A 20,668-nucleotide genomic window follows, 5' to 3' on the forward strand; every position below is an offset into this window, starting at 1 on the left:
GGACTAGGTAGAGAAACTAGATCAATATGTAAACTTAAATTTTTTTCAATCTCTTAAGAATGGAAAAGAAGTGTATTACAGTTTACCTCTTTCATAAATTTATATCTCTTCAAATGTCTAGGACTTACATAAGCATTCAAATGAGGACCCATCACCATTGTCTATATACTAATACCATTTATTGAATGAAGCCTTCTTTATTCATGTGCCCCAGTCATATTTGATCATGTCTTCTGCATCAGGGAGGGCATTTCTAAGTGGTTCAAACCAGTGCTTTTGAATCAGTTTTGATAAAAACCCACAGTAAGAAGATAATTTACATCACAATCCAGTATATCTAACTATAACAAAATTTGCAGAAAATAATATTTACCCTTACTTTAGTGATGCTCTTATGCTTTTCTACACTATTCCATTTTTTTAATACAATTTATTGTCAAACTGGTTTCCATACAACACCCAGTGCTCATCCCAACAAGTGCTCTCCTCCATGCCCATCACTCACTTCCTCCTCTCTCCCACCACCCCATCCACCCTCAGTTTGCTCTCAGTATTTAAGAGTCTCTTATGGTTTGCCTCCCTCCCTATAACTTTTTCTTCCTCCTCCCCCATGGTCTTCTGTTACGTTTCTCAAGATCCACATATGAGTGAAAACATATGGTATCTTTCTCTGGCTGACTTACTTCACTTAGCATAATACCAACCACATTGCTGCAAATGGCCAGATTTCATTCTTTTTCATTGCCAAGTAGTATTCCATTGTATATATAAACCACATCTTTTTTTTTTCTAGTTTTATTCTTTTGTATTTTATTTTATTTTTTTTTTTTTTACAAATAGTTTATTGTCAAATTAGTTTCTACATAACACTCAGTGCTCATCCCCAAAGTGCCCTCCTCCATGTCCACCCTTCTTCTCCCCCACGGTCCTCCATCAAGTTCCTCCTAATCCTTCTATACGTGCAAACATATGATATTTGTCCTTCTCTGCCTGACTTATTTCGCTCAGCATAACACCCTCAAGATAAACCACATCTTTATCCATTCGTCAGCTGATGGACATCTAGGCTCTTTCTATAATTTGACTATTGTTGAAAGTGCTGCTATAAACAATGGGTACATGTGCCCCTATGCAGCAGCACTCCTGTAGCCCTTGGGTAAATTCCTAGCAGTGCTATTGCTGGCTCATAGGGTAGTTACAGTTTTAATTTTTTGAGTAACCTCCACACTGTTTTCCAGAGCGGCTGTACCAGTTTACATTCCCACCAACAGTGCAAGAGGGTTCCTATTTCTCTACATCCTCGCCAGCATCTCTATATACTATTCCATTTTAACTGCTGATGTATATTAACTAAAATGATTTTATAACCCATGAACAGATCACAACTCCTAGTTTGAAAAACTCTGGCCGAAACCATCATAATAATTTCAATTAGAGAGCAGACCTTCTAAGCTATCTTCTAGATTCTTACCCCTTTTTTATCCTGTGATCCCCAGTCATTAGAGCCAGTATAAACCCTCTTCTTTACTGAGTTTTGAGCCCCACCCACCCAGTTCAACCTAACTATTCATGCCACAGTGATATATCTAACGTTCTCCCCACCTCTAACATGTTGTTCTTCCACTGCAAGAATAGAGTCACAGGTTAACAGGAATCCTGAATATCAAAAGCATAACTCCTTGGTCAAAATGAAAGTACTACTCAATGAATATACTTAATCTGCTGCAGATTATAAAACATCCGAAAATATCGTTCAAAAATCATCCCTAACACACACACACACACACACACACACACACACACACACACACGTATATATTTATATATGAATTATACAGTTTTCAGTTAAAAAGACACCATGTAGATCACAGAACCCAACTTCCTTATTTTATAGATGAGGAAACTGAGGTCTAAGGTGGTTTAATGAGGATCTGTATGACTCAATTAATGGCCAAGTGAGAACCCAGTACTTTCAATTCCCCATTCAGTACTTTAACAACTGGACTAATCCCAAAGTTTTAAAACATTTCAACAGAATAAAACTCACTTATGAATGATTTATTGTAAAACACTCCCCTCAACCCAAGATGAATTACCTGCTCTGTTTGTTTCCATTTCTGTTCCAAAGCATCAAACATGACTCTGCACAGTTCTTGTACATCATGCTGCTGCCAAGCTATTTTAAGATAAAATTTAATTAAAAACAGCAATACCTTTTGCATAACAAAACATTAATTTGCTGTTTAAAAGCAAATTGTCAAAAACATGGAAAAATCTACACAAAATAATCCTAAATTAAGAAAAAAGAACACAAAGTATATATTACAGTGATGAAAAGATAATCACAAGCAAAAGAATCAAGAGATCTTAGTATTTTATAAATAATACATGCTTTATGGTGCTATGATATTTGCTATTTTTGTTATGTTTCACTGTAGAGTTAAGAAATATCTTAAGAAAAATCTGGAACAACAAACTTTAAAAGTTTTAGTTTAAGTACATAAAAGTAAAGTTTAACCAAACTTACATGACAAGAAAATTTTAATTTATCAAAAATTTACCCTGAGAACTTAAATTTTACAAATAAGTTACTTCTAAATCCCAGCAAAAAGCAATGAAAAGGTTTATGGTAAAGTTAATTAATTGTTAATACATATCATTTATAATACTGTCTCCCAGAATTCCTTTGAATATTAGAAACACTTATCATTACATGAAAATTAGTACCCTCACTACTATCCCATCCAAAGCTCCTTGTAACGTCTGTGGTTTCAATTGCTCTCTTTTTGCTGGTTTGTAACAAAACAAAAAGCCTTTGAAGTTGGTAAGGGATACTTGTCACTGGATCTTCTTCAGATTCTTCAAATTCCCACCTATTGAAATAAAATATTTTAAAATTACTTATAAAATATTTTTATATTCTTAAACCATCATTAATGATAACATCATATAAGACCTTTGAATATTAACTGAAGCTATTATTATCATCCGACAAAATAGTAGCTTTTCTCTAATTCATAAATTCAGAAGAAATTTAGACTTTAACAAAAAGGTCTAAGAAGGCAACATGAATGAAAGGCAAAGCTCATCTAAAAGTAACCCATAGAGCTTGAATCTGATCAAGACTCCTGTCCTAATTATTAACTCATTCAGGGAACAGAACAATATTAAAAGACACTATGGCATGCAACTAGCAAAATCCAAACTGTGGAAAACTACAGGACAAATGACATCAGTTTTCCATATATATATTTTCAAAAAAACAAATTGCAGAGAAAAGAATATGGAAGGGGATTAAAACAGATTAAGAATCTAATAAATCAGTTTTACTGTATGGCTCTTGTTTGGATCCAGATTTGAACAGACTGCTTAAAAAAATTATGAGGCAATCAGGAAAACCTCAGCACTGACCTGAGATAATTTACAGATGACATGACGAGGGTATGCTTCCAAATAATCAGATTGGAGAGTATTAGATAAAAAAGACTGGTCATTAGTTGATAATATCCAAAGCTGGGTGATGGGTACAGAGGGATTCATTACAATGTCCATTTTCACAAGTAAACTCAGATGATGAGCTTACATATGAATGTAATGGTAGTATAGTGTTGTCTGAGCAACACAACCAATATTAAAAGTTCCAAGAATACTTTAAATACATATTTGCAGTAATTTCAAGGATATTATATAAGAGTAGCACAGGAAAAATCAGTTAATTTGTACTTTAAAATGTCTTAAAAAATAAGTTATGTACACCTTAAAGAAAATATACAAAACAAGAACATATTAAATGTATTATAAGATATTCATAAAAATAGTTGTCTGACTTTAGTTTATTTAAATATGGACTTTGTTTTATAGAGCATTTTAAAATGCCTAGAGTATATACAGTCTTTTATAAACACACACATACACACACCCCAATGTTATATTTTAATTAGAAACAAAGTTTGTAAGTTTAAAAAGATGACTTTGTTTCTTAAACTGAGAAGTGAAAAGAAAGGAGAATATAGTTTACATACTCGGATTATCTCAAAAGGCAGTTAACATTTCTTTATAAAGATGTTAAAGCTAGGGGCACCTGCGTGGCTTAGTCCGTTAAGCGTCTGACTCTTGATTTCAGCTCAGGTCATGATCTCACAGTCGTGGGATTGAGTCCCAGGTCGGGCTCTGCACTGACAGCTGCTTGGGATTCTTTCTCTCCTTCTCTCTCTGCCCCTCCCTGCTTGCTCTCTCTCTCAATCTCTCTCAAAATAAGTAAATAAATAAACTTTAAAAAAAAATAAAGATATTAAAGCTATAAGTGAGAGAAGCTTAAATAAAGTTATTTATCCCCAATATAAATCTTATTAATTTTATCCTTTGCTAGTCTATGCACTTCTGGTTCTCTCTCTGCACAAATATTTCATATGCCAATCTCTCAAAACATTTTTTTCTTACATACTATTCAATGTGTGTCTTTATGAAGTGAGAAATTCCCCAAATTTTACAAATAAGTATAAGAAGGTAAATTGGATTTTATCAGTTGAAACCTATACTTTTCACTCTGAAATCAATTTTATTTATAAAACCTTTTTGAATACTCACTTATATAATGCATTCCTAAACTCAGGAGTCATAAAAAGTGTTTGCAGAAGGCTATTCAAGTAGCAAGTCATTGCTTGGTTTACTAATCCCACATATCCTTTAAAAAGAAAACACAAATATATGTAAATCAGCATTTACATTAAAAATACCAAAAAAGAAAGCTTAATAGGAATTGAATGAACAGTGAAAACTGAGAGTTTAAGGTTACTCAGTTGGAAATTATTTTCATTTTTTCTATAGCACATAAGACTTTTTTCCTAAAATGTACTCTACGTAATAAACCTTGTTTCTCAGAAAAAGTGAGACAGATATTATCTTATTCAAAGTCCAGAGACAGATATTATCTAGCATCTAATAAATTTTAAAGAGGAACACTTCAATATAAGTATGTTTAACTGACATAAAAATAATCTTGTTTCCCAAATTTACTTTATCACACACCCAAAACAGGAAAACTATAACCAATTTATGCCAAGAATTAATAACAAAGGAGATAAATTCATTAGATAAAACTAAGAGTGACTTCCTCTATTTTAACAAGCCCAAGAAGTATGAGATTCTATACATCAAAGAGTAACTATACTCTGCAAAGAGTGACTATAAAAAGGGAAGTCAGAAGTAGGGGAAGAATAGAGAGAGGAAGAGGGAAAGGGAGGAGGGAAAAAAGAAGAAGCATATATATAGGAATTTAGAATTTAAGTGAATGATTAGAATTATTTGGCTTTGTATATCTGATTGGACATGGCTACCACTGTTGAGAACATTTTTGGAATGTCTCTTTTGAAGTAGATTTCAGGCCCACTTTATGAGATACACATATACAAAAAAAAAAAAGTCAGTCTCATCATTTTAGTTTACCTCATTATGTGAGCAGAATGTGCTAAACACTTTGCTTAATAATTAAGTTTATTTACTCCCACTTAATACTAAAGGGCGTTTCTAAAAAAAAAAAAAAAAAAAAAAAAAAAACCCTTCAATTTTTCTCAGTATATATGCTGAAGGTGTTCATTGAAGCCTTTCAAAATACTTTTTCAGCTTTCCAATTATCAAAATGTCTTGAGAATGGTAGGTTTTGTAGGCAACTATACTGCCGAAAGCGATGGAAGAACAAATATGCATGCTAAGTCTTCATCGGTTGTGGAAAAGAGAAACAGATTCCACATTACCTGTATGGCTCTAAGAAGAGATGGAGTAGCTACCTACTTTTCACTTGGGACTAAGGTTCAAGTTTTGATTTCTAATGCCTTTTATATTTAAGAATACGGTGTTTATATATTCTATTCTACATTGTTATAGAATTATAAACTGCTTCAATTCCTAACCAACCCCCACCTGAGTTGTTCTCATAGCACCCTGTCTTTAATCCATATCTGAGCTTTCAGCACAGTGTCCGGTAATGACCTATCTACTTATATGTCTTCCCCATCAGACTGTGAGGGGAAGTGTCAAGTCTGATTTATCTCTTTATCCTACTACTTAGCACAGCAGCAGGTGAACTTAAGCAGAAAGTGTATATATGACTTACAAATAACACAAATCTGTAGGATATGTGGCCTGATTATGCATAATGAAGCATTATTTCATTCTTAGTTCATATAAACAAATTCTTCCTCACAAACAACAGTGCTTTGGCCATGATACCAGGTTGTTTTACTTTTTCTACAATCCCTCAACAGTGAGGATGAATACATATACCTATAGACCAATCATGTATCATTTATATGTGGCCTTGTTTCCCCTCCCTGGGCTTAAAAAAAAAGGATGGTAGGAGAAGGATTTAATGGAAGGAAGGAGTAACACACTTAATTACTGCCATCGTTCTTTATTTTGTCATTAGCAATAAAAATCATATAGAAAAATCTATGGTCATTGTACTTGATTTAGCACCATATTTTGCAAAGAATGAACAATGTATCGCATAAAGGTACTATTTTTCAAAACTATAAAGATTTTAGTGATTCTAATAAAAGCGCTATTGAATAGTAGAAATCTTATTAAGCACTGTCTAAATCAATAAACTTCAAATGACACGTTATCACGTGGGTGCTACATCTGAAATAGCTGTGAATCAATCCTTTAAATGTGAGCTAGTAAGGGAGAAGAAGATGAAAACATGTCATTCTGTAAGGGCACATGCAGAAAAAAATTCTGAACAGAACCAGCAGGTAACAAATAGGCCAAATGAAATAGAATGTAACAGGCCAACTCCTGGAGTTGATTAAATAAAAAGAACTGTTAAAGAAACCAGCCAAGGAAAGTTATCTTGGATTCAGATAATGGAAACACCCTCGTTACAAAGTTTCTAATCACCTGCAAGTCCTCATTAGCCTTCAATCCACTCCTTGTCCCTTAATGCTCATACACACAATACCCCACCCTGCCCACCCCTATCATCTCCTGTCAACAGCGACTGTCTATGGGAAAGCTGGTAGACAGGGGAGACAGAAAAGAATATATCAAATCTCCAAATCTCTTGCATTATGGAGAAATGTGTTCCTAGAGTCCTGAGTCAAAATCATGACAGCATCTTTCAATAAAATCATTTGGTACATGGCACCAAGATTTACACTAATTTAAGGAAAATGAAAATTCAATAACAAAATTCTTTTTGAACCACAACTCCTTTGGATGCTTATAGACTATTTTAATTCAGAAAGGCAGCACTCCTAGAACACTAGAGGGAAAATGTACAGGTAGGGAAAAAGAGGGGAGGAGAGGTGTGTGAGCAACAATAACTGGGAATGAAGGCTGCCATTACATGGCAATGTAGATCAAAGGCTTCTAAATTTTTTTAAATTAAATTTCAACTTAGTAATTCAATTACTGAGAATTTTCCCCTAAGGGAATAATCAAAGATAAGAAAAAAAACTTACATACAAGAATGTTCATCATAACATCAGTAATTAAACAGCTTAAATATCCAAACTATACAATGAAATACTGTTTTTCAGCCATTCAAAACTCTACTAAAATACTACTGAATAGCACTAAAAAATGCTTATAATATAGTATTAAGGAAAAAATACATACAGATCAAAAAATGCTCGTAATATGATTCCTCCACTTTCTCAAAAGCACAGATATGGAGGAAAGATAAAACAGAAATAAGCAAAATCACTGTAAGTAGTTTCTGCTGGTAGCACTGTCAGTGATTTTCACTTTCTTCATTTTAAAGCATGACGATAAGCATATATTACACTTGTACAAAGAAAGAATTTTTTTAAAAGTATGAGTCTCTAGAAATTTATAGGCATCATAGAGCCATAGAATATACAGCACAAAGGAGGAGTTCTGCAAATACTCCTATTAAAGGACTAAACTGATTGTGAGAATACAAAGCAAATACTCCAAGAATCCTGATTTGTTAAATTTGGAACTTTCTCAACGTATTTCAACTATCTCAGAATAATCTAGGGTGCTTATTTAAAACAAAAGGCAATTTATCTACCCAGTATTCTGGGAAGTAATGCCTGGGAGCCTACATTTTTAAGTATCCCCAAATGATTTTTAAAGAAATAAGAATCTGAGAATCACTACTCTAAACAGTGTAATGATAAAAAGCTTTATTATCTCCTATTATCTGAAATAGAAGATAATTTTGCATTCTTTGATTCCTGGTATATGACTGCAAAAAGTTCTACAGATATAAATGATCCTAAACACCAAACATGACCAACTTTTACTGGTATTTCCAGAACAAATACACCATTAAGCCTGTACAAATGATCAGCTATAAGGAAATTACTGTACATTTTAATTACAAAACATAGTAAATAGAAGATTACAGATCACGTTAGAACAAAATCTGCAATGTAATGTTATTTTCTTTTTATACTATATATTTGCATATAATATTTAAGATCATCTCTGTTTTGAAGTTCTAAGAGTAAAAGTTCTGAAGTCACACCTAGCATTACCAGCTGTGCAATCAAAGACTTCTCGGAAGCCCAGTTTCCATTTCTTTTAACATAAGTAATACTACCTTAGCAAAGGTTTGTTGTAAGATAAAATGTTATGTAAAAGTACCCAGACTATATTTAGGCAATTAACCAATTTTCTATATAAAGGAATAAACCTTTATATAAATAATTTCACTGCTCAATAGAAAAAATTGAAAAAAAATCAAAACCTAGGTTTAAAAATGTTTAGAAAAGCGTTAACAGGAATTTTTTAATTTCATGATTAATTTCAAACATATGATTTGATTAAACTAAAAGGTGACAGAGTAGGTCTAATAAAATAAGCCTGGCCCATCTGCTTCAAAATGGAAGTATCCCCTACAGTTTATTCTGATCCAAAAAGATAGAATGGAAACATTCCTTTCCAAAGAAAGTCAACTTCAGAAATTTAAGAATAAATTCAAAATAGAAACTTATCAAAAAGTCTTCCTTCAAAATATAATATTCAATATTTTTCACTTTATTACTAAATAGTGGCAGTAACAATACAGTAAAACCAACATGGAGTTGAGAGAAAGGGAAACCATATTATGGCTCTAATTTTATCGCTGCTACCTAGTAATCTTGCTTTTGGTCTCAGTTCTCTAATCCACAAAATGAGGGGACTAGGCTTGAGATCTCCAAGATTACTCTGGGTCTAACACAGTATGATTTTACGAAAATACAACCACAACAACAATAATAAAAAAACTTACCAGTTTCTGATTTATTGAGGATAGATGAATAGGAGTAGTTTTGGCTGACATAATCACTGGTAGAGCCCACAGAACCTTCTCTTGGAAGTGGACCTATAAATCGGTCATGGACACTATCATCCCCAGCACTGGAATCCTCCTAAAATGCAGCAAAACCAATATTTAACAAATGGCTTATGTTGCTGAAACAATGAGAAAAATACAACAGCAATCATACTAACTGCTGAGGCAATGAAAAAAAAACATGAGGCCTTACAATTACCCCCAAGACATTCAAAGGAATGTACACCCTCCCCATTTCCTACAGGAAGGCTTCAAAAGACACCCAATGTAAAACACTTTGGAAAGATGCTCATGTCTCCTTTCCAAGTTCTCACTTTTGCAATTGTCCTTAATTCTTTTTCAATTTTTGTTTATGAGAGGACAAAGTTCCATTGTGAACTCTTTTGAGGACAAGAATCTATCATTCATTTTTACATCGTCCTTGCCCAGCAGGCCTGGCAGGTAGGGCATACTTAAAAAGGGTTGGATGAAATGGATTGTTTCCTGCTGTCTCCACTAAGAAACTTCCTATTAGTGAGGAAGATGTCAAAAAGGATTCAGGGATATAAAATTAGTGTAAGCAATTAAGACAGAGCTGAAGAGTAATTACTATGCATTTTAATACATGACTTCCTAAATTGTGGATCTAGAGCTCCCTAAATTAATAGCTAATTTATATTTCAATGTCGTTCAGACAAATTAAAATCTTCTCATGAGGTCATAAAAATAAATGATGGGATAAAGCACATTCTAGTATTGCTTCAGTATGGATGCTCTGTGTTTAACTACTGTCTACTGTCCAGACAGGTATTCTGTTTCACAAGAGAATTCTACATGAAAAGCATCAAATAGAAGAGCTTTTCCTGAGAGAAGTTTCACTGAAGAAAAATGTTCTGAAAAAGTCCATAAACTCTCTATGCCTTACTTTCCTGAGTCTGTAAAACAGCAAGGTAAACCAGACCAGGTTTTCTCAATCTTTTTTAGGAATGCCCCTCAAATTGGGAATTACTGGATTAGATGATCTATACAGCCACTGGACCAGGAAGGAAAGCCTACTGAAATAGGAATTGAGGCAAATACTAAAAGAACAGAAATAAAGCATGTAACTTACAAACTAGTTATTCCAAAAAGAAGGGGGGAAGGTGGGAGCAAAATGTCAGAGTAGAGAATTCTGTGGGTCTGTCCCTAGCCCAAAATATGGAAAAATCTAGGCATAACTGCCAAGGACTTAACAGCAACCACACAAATACTTAACCAAAGGAAAAACGCCACTGAAACATCGCAGAAGATCTCTGTGGTATTCTAACTTATCCTAGATCCACCTCATCCCTGTTATGGTGGTACCCTTGAAGATGGCAAACTCTGTTCTCAGTGCAGCAACAAACTATATACACAAACAGTGCTTTTGGACAGCCCACTGTTACCATGTTAACATATACACTTATAAGAAGCCAACATAAAATACAGAAATAATTTATTATATATAAACTACAAATCCATATTTCTTCTCCCTCCTTTGAAATATTGTTTCTCAACAGTGACAGTCCACAAAAATTATGAATATGGGGCTTTTTAAATAGTTTACCAGCAGTATTTGAGGCTGTTCACCATCTTTATCTGTCAAATGCAGAAAGTTCTTCTTTCCTGGCTCAAAATTAGCATCAAGAAGAGACTTGTCACTGGTATGGTCCAGTGGAGCCTATGGGCATAAAATAAAATATCCCAGATTATGAGAAACATTAATTATAATAAAATAAAACAAGTAATACGTAAATGAACTCATGTCTACAATCCTTGTGCTCAAACACTAATTTTTAAAATGAAGAGTCTGGTAAATTCTGTTAATCTAGACTTGGAATTAACTCATTTACTCATATATTAGGATGGCTAAGCCCAGTGACAGTGCATATACTGACAGGTATCCCAGATGTTCATATTTCCCAACATCTTAAAAAACTGGAGAGTGGGGGTGCCTGGGTGGCTCAGTCGGTTGGGCGTCTGACTTCGGTTCAGGTCATGATTTCACAGTTGATGGGTTTGAGCCCTGCATTGGGCTCTGTGCTGACAGCTAGTTCAGAGTCTGGAGCCTGTTTCAGATTCTGTGTCTCCCTCTCTCTCTGACCCTTCCCTGCTCATGCTGGCTGGCTGTCTCTCTCTCTCTCTCTCAGAAATAAATAAAACCTAAAAAAAAAAATTTGAAAAACAAAACTGGAGAGTAAAAAGGTAAAGAAAGTTAAGAAGTAATGTTAAGTATTGTGCAAAAAAAATAATTATAAACATCTGTGTTTCTATGTTCTTTAAAATGTCTGTTATATAGTATGTAACAAATTTTCATGAAGACTAGCTAATTTTATATTTACTAATAACTATAAAAACATGTTTTGATATATGAAGATGGGAATTCCCAGGTAAGCAACACACTAAGCAATCTAACCAAAATAATTATGTAATATACCAAAATGGGCACTTTCAGAAAGACTCCTTAAGGAACAACCTGTCCTAGTATATGATAACCTGTTTCAAGTTCACTGCCAGGATCCAGAGGATTCTGGGAGGATGGAAGTGATCATTCTTGAAAATTAAACATCTAAGATAAGTAATCTTTACCTAACTCTTTTGTCTGGTAGGGCAATTTCATTCTGATACACTCTGGGTGGTGGATGAGACGGAGTTCTGTGTGCTGCAAGTCTACGGTAGGGACTCACCCATGCACTAGTCCATTGTTGAAAAAATAAGAGATGAAATGAACACCTTGTTCTTTTGTCCTAAAACTATTTTGTTATATTAAGAGACGTTTTTAATGTTTCTAAGACATGAGGAATGCCACCTTAGAAAAACTTATTTTATAGAAATGCCTTTCTTAGGAACTTACATTATATAAAAGTTTAGGTATTAAGGATAAAAATACAAAACCTAACTATAAAAGATGCTGTCCCTTGCTATTTGTGTGACTCTGAGCAAGTTACCTCCATTTCCCCATGACTCAGCTTCTTTACCTCTAATATGAGGCTATAACAGCACCTACCTCACAGAGTGCGTTATAAGGACTAAATGAGATTATATCTATAGAGTCTTATACCAGAACGTTACTAAGCACATAATAAGTTCAAAATAAGTATTAAGTATATAAAATAACAAACTTATATGATCTCTCTTAACTGGCTTACATCTAGAAATCCATGAGAAAAATGGGACACAGGAAATCGGAAGCTAAGAGAAGCCACATGGAAGGAGCAAAGGTATATTTGCATCCTTTACATTCTCTGATAAAAGATCGGAGAATATAGCTGGAATACGTAGAATGTTTTACCTCAACAAATGTGCCTGTGTGTATGAGCTTGTGAGTAGCTAAGTGCGTTAGGTTTTCCCAGAAGTATACATAACACAGGTGAAAGAATATACTTTCAGAAATGTACAGTAAGCAAATAAAAATACAGAAGTCAAGTACTTGAACTCAGTCATAGCTACACAAAGAGAAGTAGATAATCCTGACACAGAGCTATTTAAACATAGTCTATATGTTAATTTAACACACATTTTTGGAGTGTCTAAGGAAGCTATCTATGGAAGATGCAAAATTAATACTATGAGGTCCCAGCCACTAAAATACACACATTGTACCATATGGAAAGACACAAATGAATAATAACTATAATAAAAAGAAAGTTCTGATAAGTGGTATAGCAGAAGAAAAAGTACAATGAGGGGTCAAAGAGAAAGATTTTTAAGGTGGCATGAGGAAACAACATGTAAGGCTTCTTAAAAAAAAAAAAAAAGACTAGGGGAGACATACGTGACAGTATTGAACTATCCTTTAAAAAGAGGCAACATTAGAAGTTACATGGTGATATAACATGGAATATTCAAAGTTTCAAGTTAAATATTATTTCTGTTTGTATATCTTGTTGGACTACTGATTTTACTGATTAATTTCAGAGGGGAAAAAGTTGGTTAATTTAAAACATTAGGTCTATATTTAAAAAATGCAAATACATTATGGAATAGGAAGCAAAATACCATGGATTTTAAGGGCAAATCAAGCAACATCAAACATCTTTGATTCATCTATGGACCCAATTAAAACTCTGCCCTCCAAATATCACAGAGATAACACATTTAATTTCATTTCACATCAGAGGTATTTTCCTAGAGAACTTAAGAATAGCAATGACACAGGACAGAAAGAGGTAATATAAGCAAAGGCAGGGAGATGGAAATTTATGTTAAGGAAACAAATTTTTTAAAAAGTTAAAAAAAAAAAAAAAAAAGAAAACAAATTAGTCCAGTATCTGGGAGCTACGTTTACAAAGTCTTAAAGGACCCACTATAGCTTGTCTACAAGCTTGCTAGCTTAGGATAGCTAATTTTTAATTGGTAAGCAGTTATACCATTTCCAAAATTATCCTAATAGTGGAGATGAGATCCAACTCAATGGTCTCTCCCATGCAAAGTGATCAATGCCTCCTCTTTGCACTCAAAACAAGCTTATAATAGATTACTTCAAACACATTAGTGTAATTATTTGCCAATACATCTATTTCTATAACAGGACTGTGAGATCTTGAAGCAAAAGTCATGGTAACACCAATCTTCTTGATCAGGTGCCTACAACTGTATATGGTACATAATCTCTGTTAACATGGATGTATATCCTTCCTCTCCTTTTCCTTTCATACACATTTTTCTCTTCTTTTCCAAAAATTAGATTATAAAATACACATGATTCCATATTCTCTTTTTTCACTTAAAAAGATGAATATCATGCCATGCAGTAAATGTTGGGAAATTTTCTATAGTTGATACAATAGGATAGTCCTCTTACATGAATGAATTAAAAAACTAATGTCATTATGCAAACTTTAGGGTAAGGAAATGCTGAATCCAGAATAAAGGCAAAGGGATGAAGAGGATCCAGTCACTGAGCTGCACACAGGCTCTAAATTATTTATTACAGTTTTGCTTATGATATTAAAAAAGGTTCAGGATTTAATATACTATTAATAACAAGAATAATAATGACGACTATGGTATTATTAGTAGCTTAAGAGAACATGCTTTAAGTCTAGAGTTTTACCATATCAGCAGTATTGATTCCATTTCCCCACACTAAATCAAAGGTTCCATTTATGTAGCCTACTTTGTTGGCCACATCCTCAAAGAGCTTCCTGAGTGGAGTAGAAGCTGGCAAATTTAAAGTGATCCGTTCATTCACGGTCTTTGAATTAGTAGTATCTTGTATTATACATAAAACTCTAGGTTCTTCAGCAGCATTTTCTATCTGAAATTAAAACAAACAAATATTGTTTATCTTTAAAGAAAACCAAAACAATTATAATTAACCATATTTTCTATGATTAAATGTAAACATATCCCACAAAATATTATTTTCTCTAAGCTAGTATTATTGTTTTGTTATGTCTGAAAGAGACTGTAATGGATATGTCAGACATATAAAGCACCGTATGTGTTTGTTTTGGAAAAACTAGGGTATATTTAGGAATCAACATTCATTCTTGTGGGTATCTGCTTTCACCTTTTTAAGGCTATAAATCAATGGTCAACAAGTTGCAAAGACAGCATATTTGAGCAATTTTCATTTGAAAGTAATAAAATCTGGTCCTTGAAAATGTGTCATTACCATGCTAGCACAGTCGAATCTAGCACTTCTGGGTTTTTTGAAGAAACAGAAAGGGAACTGTGTAGAAATAAGTGAAGACTGTCTAAAATTGCAAAATCCCTAACAAGGGGACACAGGCAACCAGGCCCCCTGATCTTTATGTTACTATACCTGTAGACCAGATGTCCAAACCTCATTTATCAGTGTGTTGGGAACTGGCAAGCTTATCTAACCAGATTAGGCAGCAGAAGCAAGTAAAGCAAAGCAAAGGGAACAAACTTTTCAATTACCAACTTAGAAGAAAGTTAGGGTCACAAATTTTCTTCCTTCTTTTTCATCTAGTACATAACTCAGTAATTACCAAGACAAAAAGTTTTTAAAGGAGGCTTTCTCCAAGAGGCTATGCCCTCCCTCTCAAGCTGTTGAAGGACATTGCTTTTCTTTTTCACTTTCCACAGGGGTAGTAGGCTGCATCAGATCCTTTAGTGCAAGAAGTTCTTTCCCTCCTTCTCCTATAATGCCAAACTCAGTGAATGGCACCATCATCTACCTGCTGCTGAAACTAGAGTTGAGCACCTTCCTCATCTCTTCCCTCTTCTTCACCTCAAACAATCACCAAAATTCCATCAATTCTACCTTCTGAATATCTCTTGAGCCATCTTCCTTTCTCTATTCCTGTCTGCAGCAATCAAAATCTTATACCAAGATTATGGCAATAGCTTCATGAGAGGTTTAACTTTTTCTAATCTTATCTTCCTTCAATCCAGAATAGTATTTTAACATGCAAATCTGATTATGCAAATCTCTTGCTTCCCCTCAAAATCAAGTGCAGCAGTCATTTAACTGAGGGAAGTCTCACCATTCCCATAATAGGCTTTACAGAAATATGAACTGTTACAAAGTGGCTATGTATACTATAATTTCTTTCTGTCCTTCTATTTTACAACAATAACAACTCCAAACTTTTGTTGCTTCTATATTACTCATTTTTAAACAATAATTATTATCATTGAATAGTATTAAAGACAGGATAGCCACAAGGTTTATCTGTTTGTTTGGTGGAGCAACACAATTCTAATGTTTCTGCTACATACAACTGTGAGTTTGCAAGAGATTATTTAAATTAAGTTAATCCAAGTAGTTTAGAATAGAAATAAATTTCTATAAAAGCATAATGTTTAAAGTAGATTGGTTAGCACAATATTCAGACAATCAAAGTATTTAACTATAAATAAGAATCCATTTAAAATGGAAAAAAGGAAAATACATTTCTATAAAATAAACAGAATAACAAAAAAAAAAAGCATTAGTAATACATTTCTCAGAAAGGGGGGGGGAAGGCTTCCTCTACAAACTTAAGATGTTATATTAACACATGTAATGACTGTTTCACACATTTTGATCCCAAACTGAGAAACATAATGTGGGCCTTTTTAAACTCTAGTTTACAGTAAAAGAATGAACAATTCAAAATAACTTTCAAATAGGAAAGATCCATTTTCATAGTTTCAAACAAAAGACTTCAGATGTAAAGTCAAGTTTTCCAGGTAGAAAATACCATGGGTCCAGATTTTAAAACCTCAGATAGGTTGGAATTGAAGGTCTAAGGAAGATGACCCTACCAAATTCAGAAATCCAAAGTGCTAGCATAATAGTGTACATCAGAGTGAGGATGCAGCAACATCATACAGCCACATGTTGGCTTTCCTGCTGCTTCTCCTAAATATGTGAGCATAAGGTACAGGCACTCTATTTCCACTCCACTCCTCCTTTTCCACTCAAAAATGTGGGGATATTATCTCCAAAGGAATCTCATCTGAAGACTAATGTACTACAGTAAATACAAAATGTAATCTCATGTGTACCTTTTATTCTTTTTAATGACAATGGCTTTCTTTTCTGTGAATTGTATAAAAATAACTTTGTTCCTTTTTTTAAAAAATAGGAAGACTATAAAGGAAAAAATAGAAATCATCTGTAACCCCGTAATACACAGATACTATTTACATTTTGGAGTATATCCTTCCAAATATTTTGCCCACATACCCAAATATACATGCACACTTAAACACATACACTGGGTTAGAATATATATGCTGTTTTGTAATTTCTTTCTTTACTTGTAAATGTATCATGTAATCTTTGTGTGTCAAACTTTTTCTAACTTCTCATTTTTTAACAGTTAATAGCATTTTATTATATGGATTAACAATAATTTGTTCTATCAGTTCTATTTTACTGACTCTTAGGCTAGACTTCATTACATTTTAGTAATCATTCTGTGATGAACCTCTACATAAAACTGTGTGCTTTCCTATCTCCTTAAAATTCCTATAAGCAGAGTTTCTGGGCTAATTACATCTTACTCTTCAATTCAATTCTAGAATAAGGGAAACAAACAAAAAGCTCTCATATTCTTTAAGGCTCTAAGCTAGCCAGTTATAAATCTTAGTACTTCAGACTCTACCTTCTGGCCCTTGATTTCTAATTTAATCAAATATATGGTTATCATCCACAGACTACATGTAAATTTTACATAACACTATTGCCAACACTAATCACTCCCCCTACATACCTCCAATCTGAGACCTGATAAGAAAAAAATCATTTCTCAATTCTCAGATACCATCAATAAAGATATACCAATAGCTTTACAACAGTTTTTTAAGGAAAAAAAAAAACACAACTCTACAATGTTGTATTAAATATGCAGATTTCCAAAACATTTAAATGTAAAAAGGTGTATCCTGGAATTAGGAAAATGGGGTAGCTACCATTCTTAATTTCTTTGGAGCTCTGCCCCTAATTGATCCCATTTACACCCAAAGGAAAAAGCAGGATCACTCTGAGGTAAATGAAAAATAGCTACAGATTCTTTGCCACTCATTATCTTTTTCCTTTTCCCATGAATCTGGACTGGCCTTGTGACCGGCTAGGACCAAAAGACTATGACATAAGTGACAATGTGTGATTTTAGGCAGGACCTTAAAAAAATCAGCATCTTCTGCTTTTGTACCTCTTGGAACATTCCCACTTATGAGTAAAAAAAAAAAATCCACTTACCCTCGGACCACCATGATAGCCCTAACAATCCACACAGAGAACACATGCCCACATGAGAGGGGCACTGGGGTGTCTAATACCCAAGAAAAGCTTTCTTGGACATGCCATCCAAAGCCAGACACCAGCTAAATGCAGCCAAGTAATGATCCCAGATAACGCCACCCGGAGCAGAGAGACTGACCAGCTGAGCCTCTGCCCAAATCCCATCCCACTGAATTGTGAGCAAATAAACTAGTTGTTGTTTTAAGCCACTAAGTTTTGGGGTAGGCTCTTCTACAGCATTAGATAGCAAAAATGTACTTAAACACACTTAAGTACAGCAAGCACTAGATGGAAAGGATGTAGTGTTGGTGGTGTTGATAGCAGCAGGGAGGGCATCCATTTAAGCACTAAATCCAACATTAAGGCAAGGCATCTAAGGATACATCACAATTTAGGAAAGAGAGCACAATCTTTAAGTTAAAAGAGTTTTATGATTAATAAGAGAAAAAAGTTAAGAGAAAACAAGTGCAAAGTTTTAGAAAAGCCATGTTCCACTTGGGAAAATATTTCATATATCTTAGGTGAGCTGTGAGAGGAACACAAAGCTCTTGACATAGAAAATCTAGCTAGTTAGAAAAAAGGTACAATGTATAAAAGTAAAACTACTTATTTTATGGACAACTCATAGCAATATTACATGAGTGAGAATGGGGGTGGGGGGAAAGTCGACAGCAGTTACATTACCACTGTGCATGCTAACAGTGTTTGGTCTGTGCCTGTCTGTGCTCACTTCAGAAACAAAGCTGGATTTCCGAACATACTCTGAAGAAAGAATTCTTGAAAAAACAAAGAAAAAAAAACCAACTTTAAGCCACATTGTTATTTACAAAAGATAAAGTACGGGGATAAAAACATTGAAAACATATTTTCTTCCAAAGATAAGCTCGCTGCTAGGGACAGCCTGCAGAGGTCGACAAGAGATAGTTCCGTCTGAGGGATCTCAGAGCCTGCCTGACAGCATGTTCACTTCTTAAGTCATGTCATCTCCTTTTCTTGGCATTCCCAATAATTCTAAGTTCAAATCTGAGTTCTCTGAAATTAATGCCATAATTTTTGTTTCATTAAAAAATACTTCCTAGGTGTTTCTTATTTAAAAAGCAAGGTGTGTAATTGATGGCATATATTCAGAATGTATGAGCATGTAGAAAACAATATCAAACAAAATTCAAAGTTTCCAAGATGCAGATTTTTCTAAGAAAAAAGATAGAAAGAATTTTAAAACATTACAAAGGGACCTCTTTACCTCTAAATTTAATAGTCAACCCATTTTCTCTCAAGACTCTCTTCTTTTCAAAGTTATTACTAAGAATAGTATTATGGTTGCAAACTTACACACATTGAAGTCCGTTCTACCTACTTCTTGGTATAGGAGCTGTCATGAGCTAGGAAATTAGGCCTTAGCACATTACCCTTCTGAGTATCTACAGCTAATACTGCCATAGATTAAAAGACAGAACTGAGGGAGTGAATATTTTTGCTGACTGAAATTTATTAAATTTATCAGGTATGCATTTTTACTTTAACAAGTAACAATTACTGGGGCAATGATGGAGGGCCCTAACTTACATTTTAAAAAACATTTTTGCAGCCCCTCTGGAAAACAGTGTGGAGGTTCCTCAAAAAAATTAACAAAAGAACTCCTCTATGACCCTGCAATAGCACTGCTAGGAATTTACCCAAGGGATACAGGGATGCTGATGCATAGGGGCACATGTACCCCAATGTTCATAGCAGTACTTTCAACAGCCAAATCATGGAAACAGCCTAAATGTCCATCAACTGATGAAAGGATCAAGATGTGGTTAATCTATACAATGGAATACTACATGGCAGTGAGAAAGAATGAAATCTGGCCATTTGTAGCAATGTGGATGGAACTCAAGGGTGTTACGTTGAACAAAATAAGTCAGGCAGAGAAAGAAAGATATCATGTTTTCACTTTTAAGTGGATCAGGAGAAACTTAACAGAGGACCATGGGGGAAGAAGGGGAAAAAACATTTGGGGAGAGGGAGGGAGGCAAACCATGAGAGACTCCTGAATACTGAGAACAAACTGAGGGCATTCAAGATGGGGGTGGGGTAGAGGGGTGATGGGCATGGAGGAGGGCACTTGCTGGGATGAGCACTGGGTATTATATGGAAACCAACTTAACAATAAACTATTTTTTAAAAAATGTATTTTTAAGATGCTCCATCCATTCCATCTACTACCTTCCCCCATCTTATCACCCCAGCCCCCACCCAGCAAACTCCAATGTTATATGATCTTTTCCTAAATGGTCTCTTGCCACAGACCATTTAGAGATTAAAGGAAGCACTTTGAAGAAAAAAACTTTACAGCTAGAGGACCCAGGGAAAAAGAGGCATTAAGAAAAGGTTAGAATGGGATGCTACATCACAGCAAAGTTTAAGTTTATACTGCATTCAGCCTGTTGGGAAGGTTTTATTTAATTATGCAAGTAAGATTTCTGGGTTTTGACTCTGTAAGTTATTGAATGATTCAATCCCAGCACTACTAATATTTCAGAAAATGAAATATATCTGTAAAAAAACAGACAACAACCATACCTGAAAGTCAAAACAGAGGGTTCTACAGTTTTTAGGTTTCCCCCCTCACTCACATGCTTAAAAAAAAAAAAAAAAAGGACTAACTAGATGCATAT

The 20,668-nt window shown here is 34.3% G+C and overlaps 1 protein-coding gene across 4 annotated transcripts in view; it reads right to left on the reverse strand.

The window, feature by feature from the left end:
• The window catches only part of USP47 (ubiquitin specific peptidase 47), a 114,157-nt gene that overhangs the window by 52,611 nt on the left and 40,878 nt on the right, over positions 1–20,668 (reverse strand). For 2 of the 4 annotated variants that reach the window (XM_039240909.1, XM_039240910.1), the window contains 6 exons: positions 14,358–14,561; positions 10,869–10,982; positions 9,242–9,380; positions 4,588–4,684; positions 2,728–2,873; positions 2,097–2,176 (listed from right to left, as the gene is read on the reverse strand). In XM_039240909.1, coding sequence (XP_039096840.1) covers positions 2,097–2,176; positions 2,728–2,873; positions 4,588–4,684; positions 9,242–9,380; positions 10,869–10,982; positions 14,358–14,561 — 780 coding nt within the window. The remainder of the gene's footprint in view (positions 1–2,096; positions 2,177–2,727; positions 2,874–4,587; positions 4,685–9,241; positions 9,381–10,868; positions 10,983–14,357; positions 14,562–20,668) is intronic. The other 2 variants (XM_039240911.1, XM_039240912.1) reach the window with 2 other exon arrangements.

This window comes from Hyaena hyaena, unplaced genomic scaffold, assembly GCF_003009895.1.
Source record: "Hyaena hyaena isolate Hyena2069 unplaced genomic scaffold, ASM300989v1 scaffold_183, whole genome shotgun sequence".
Taxonomy (NCBI): Eukaryota; Metazoa; Chordata; class Mammalia; order Carnivora; family Hyaenidae; genus Hyaena; species Hyaena hyaena.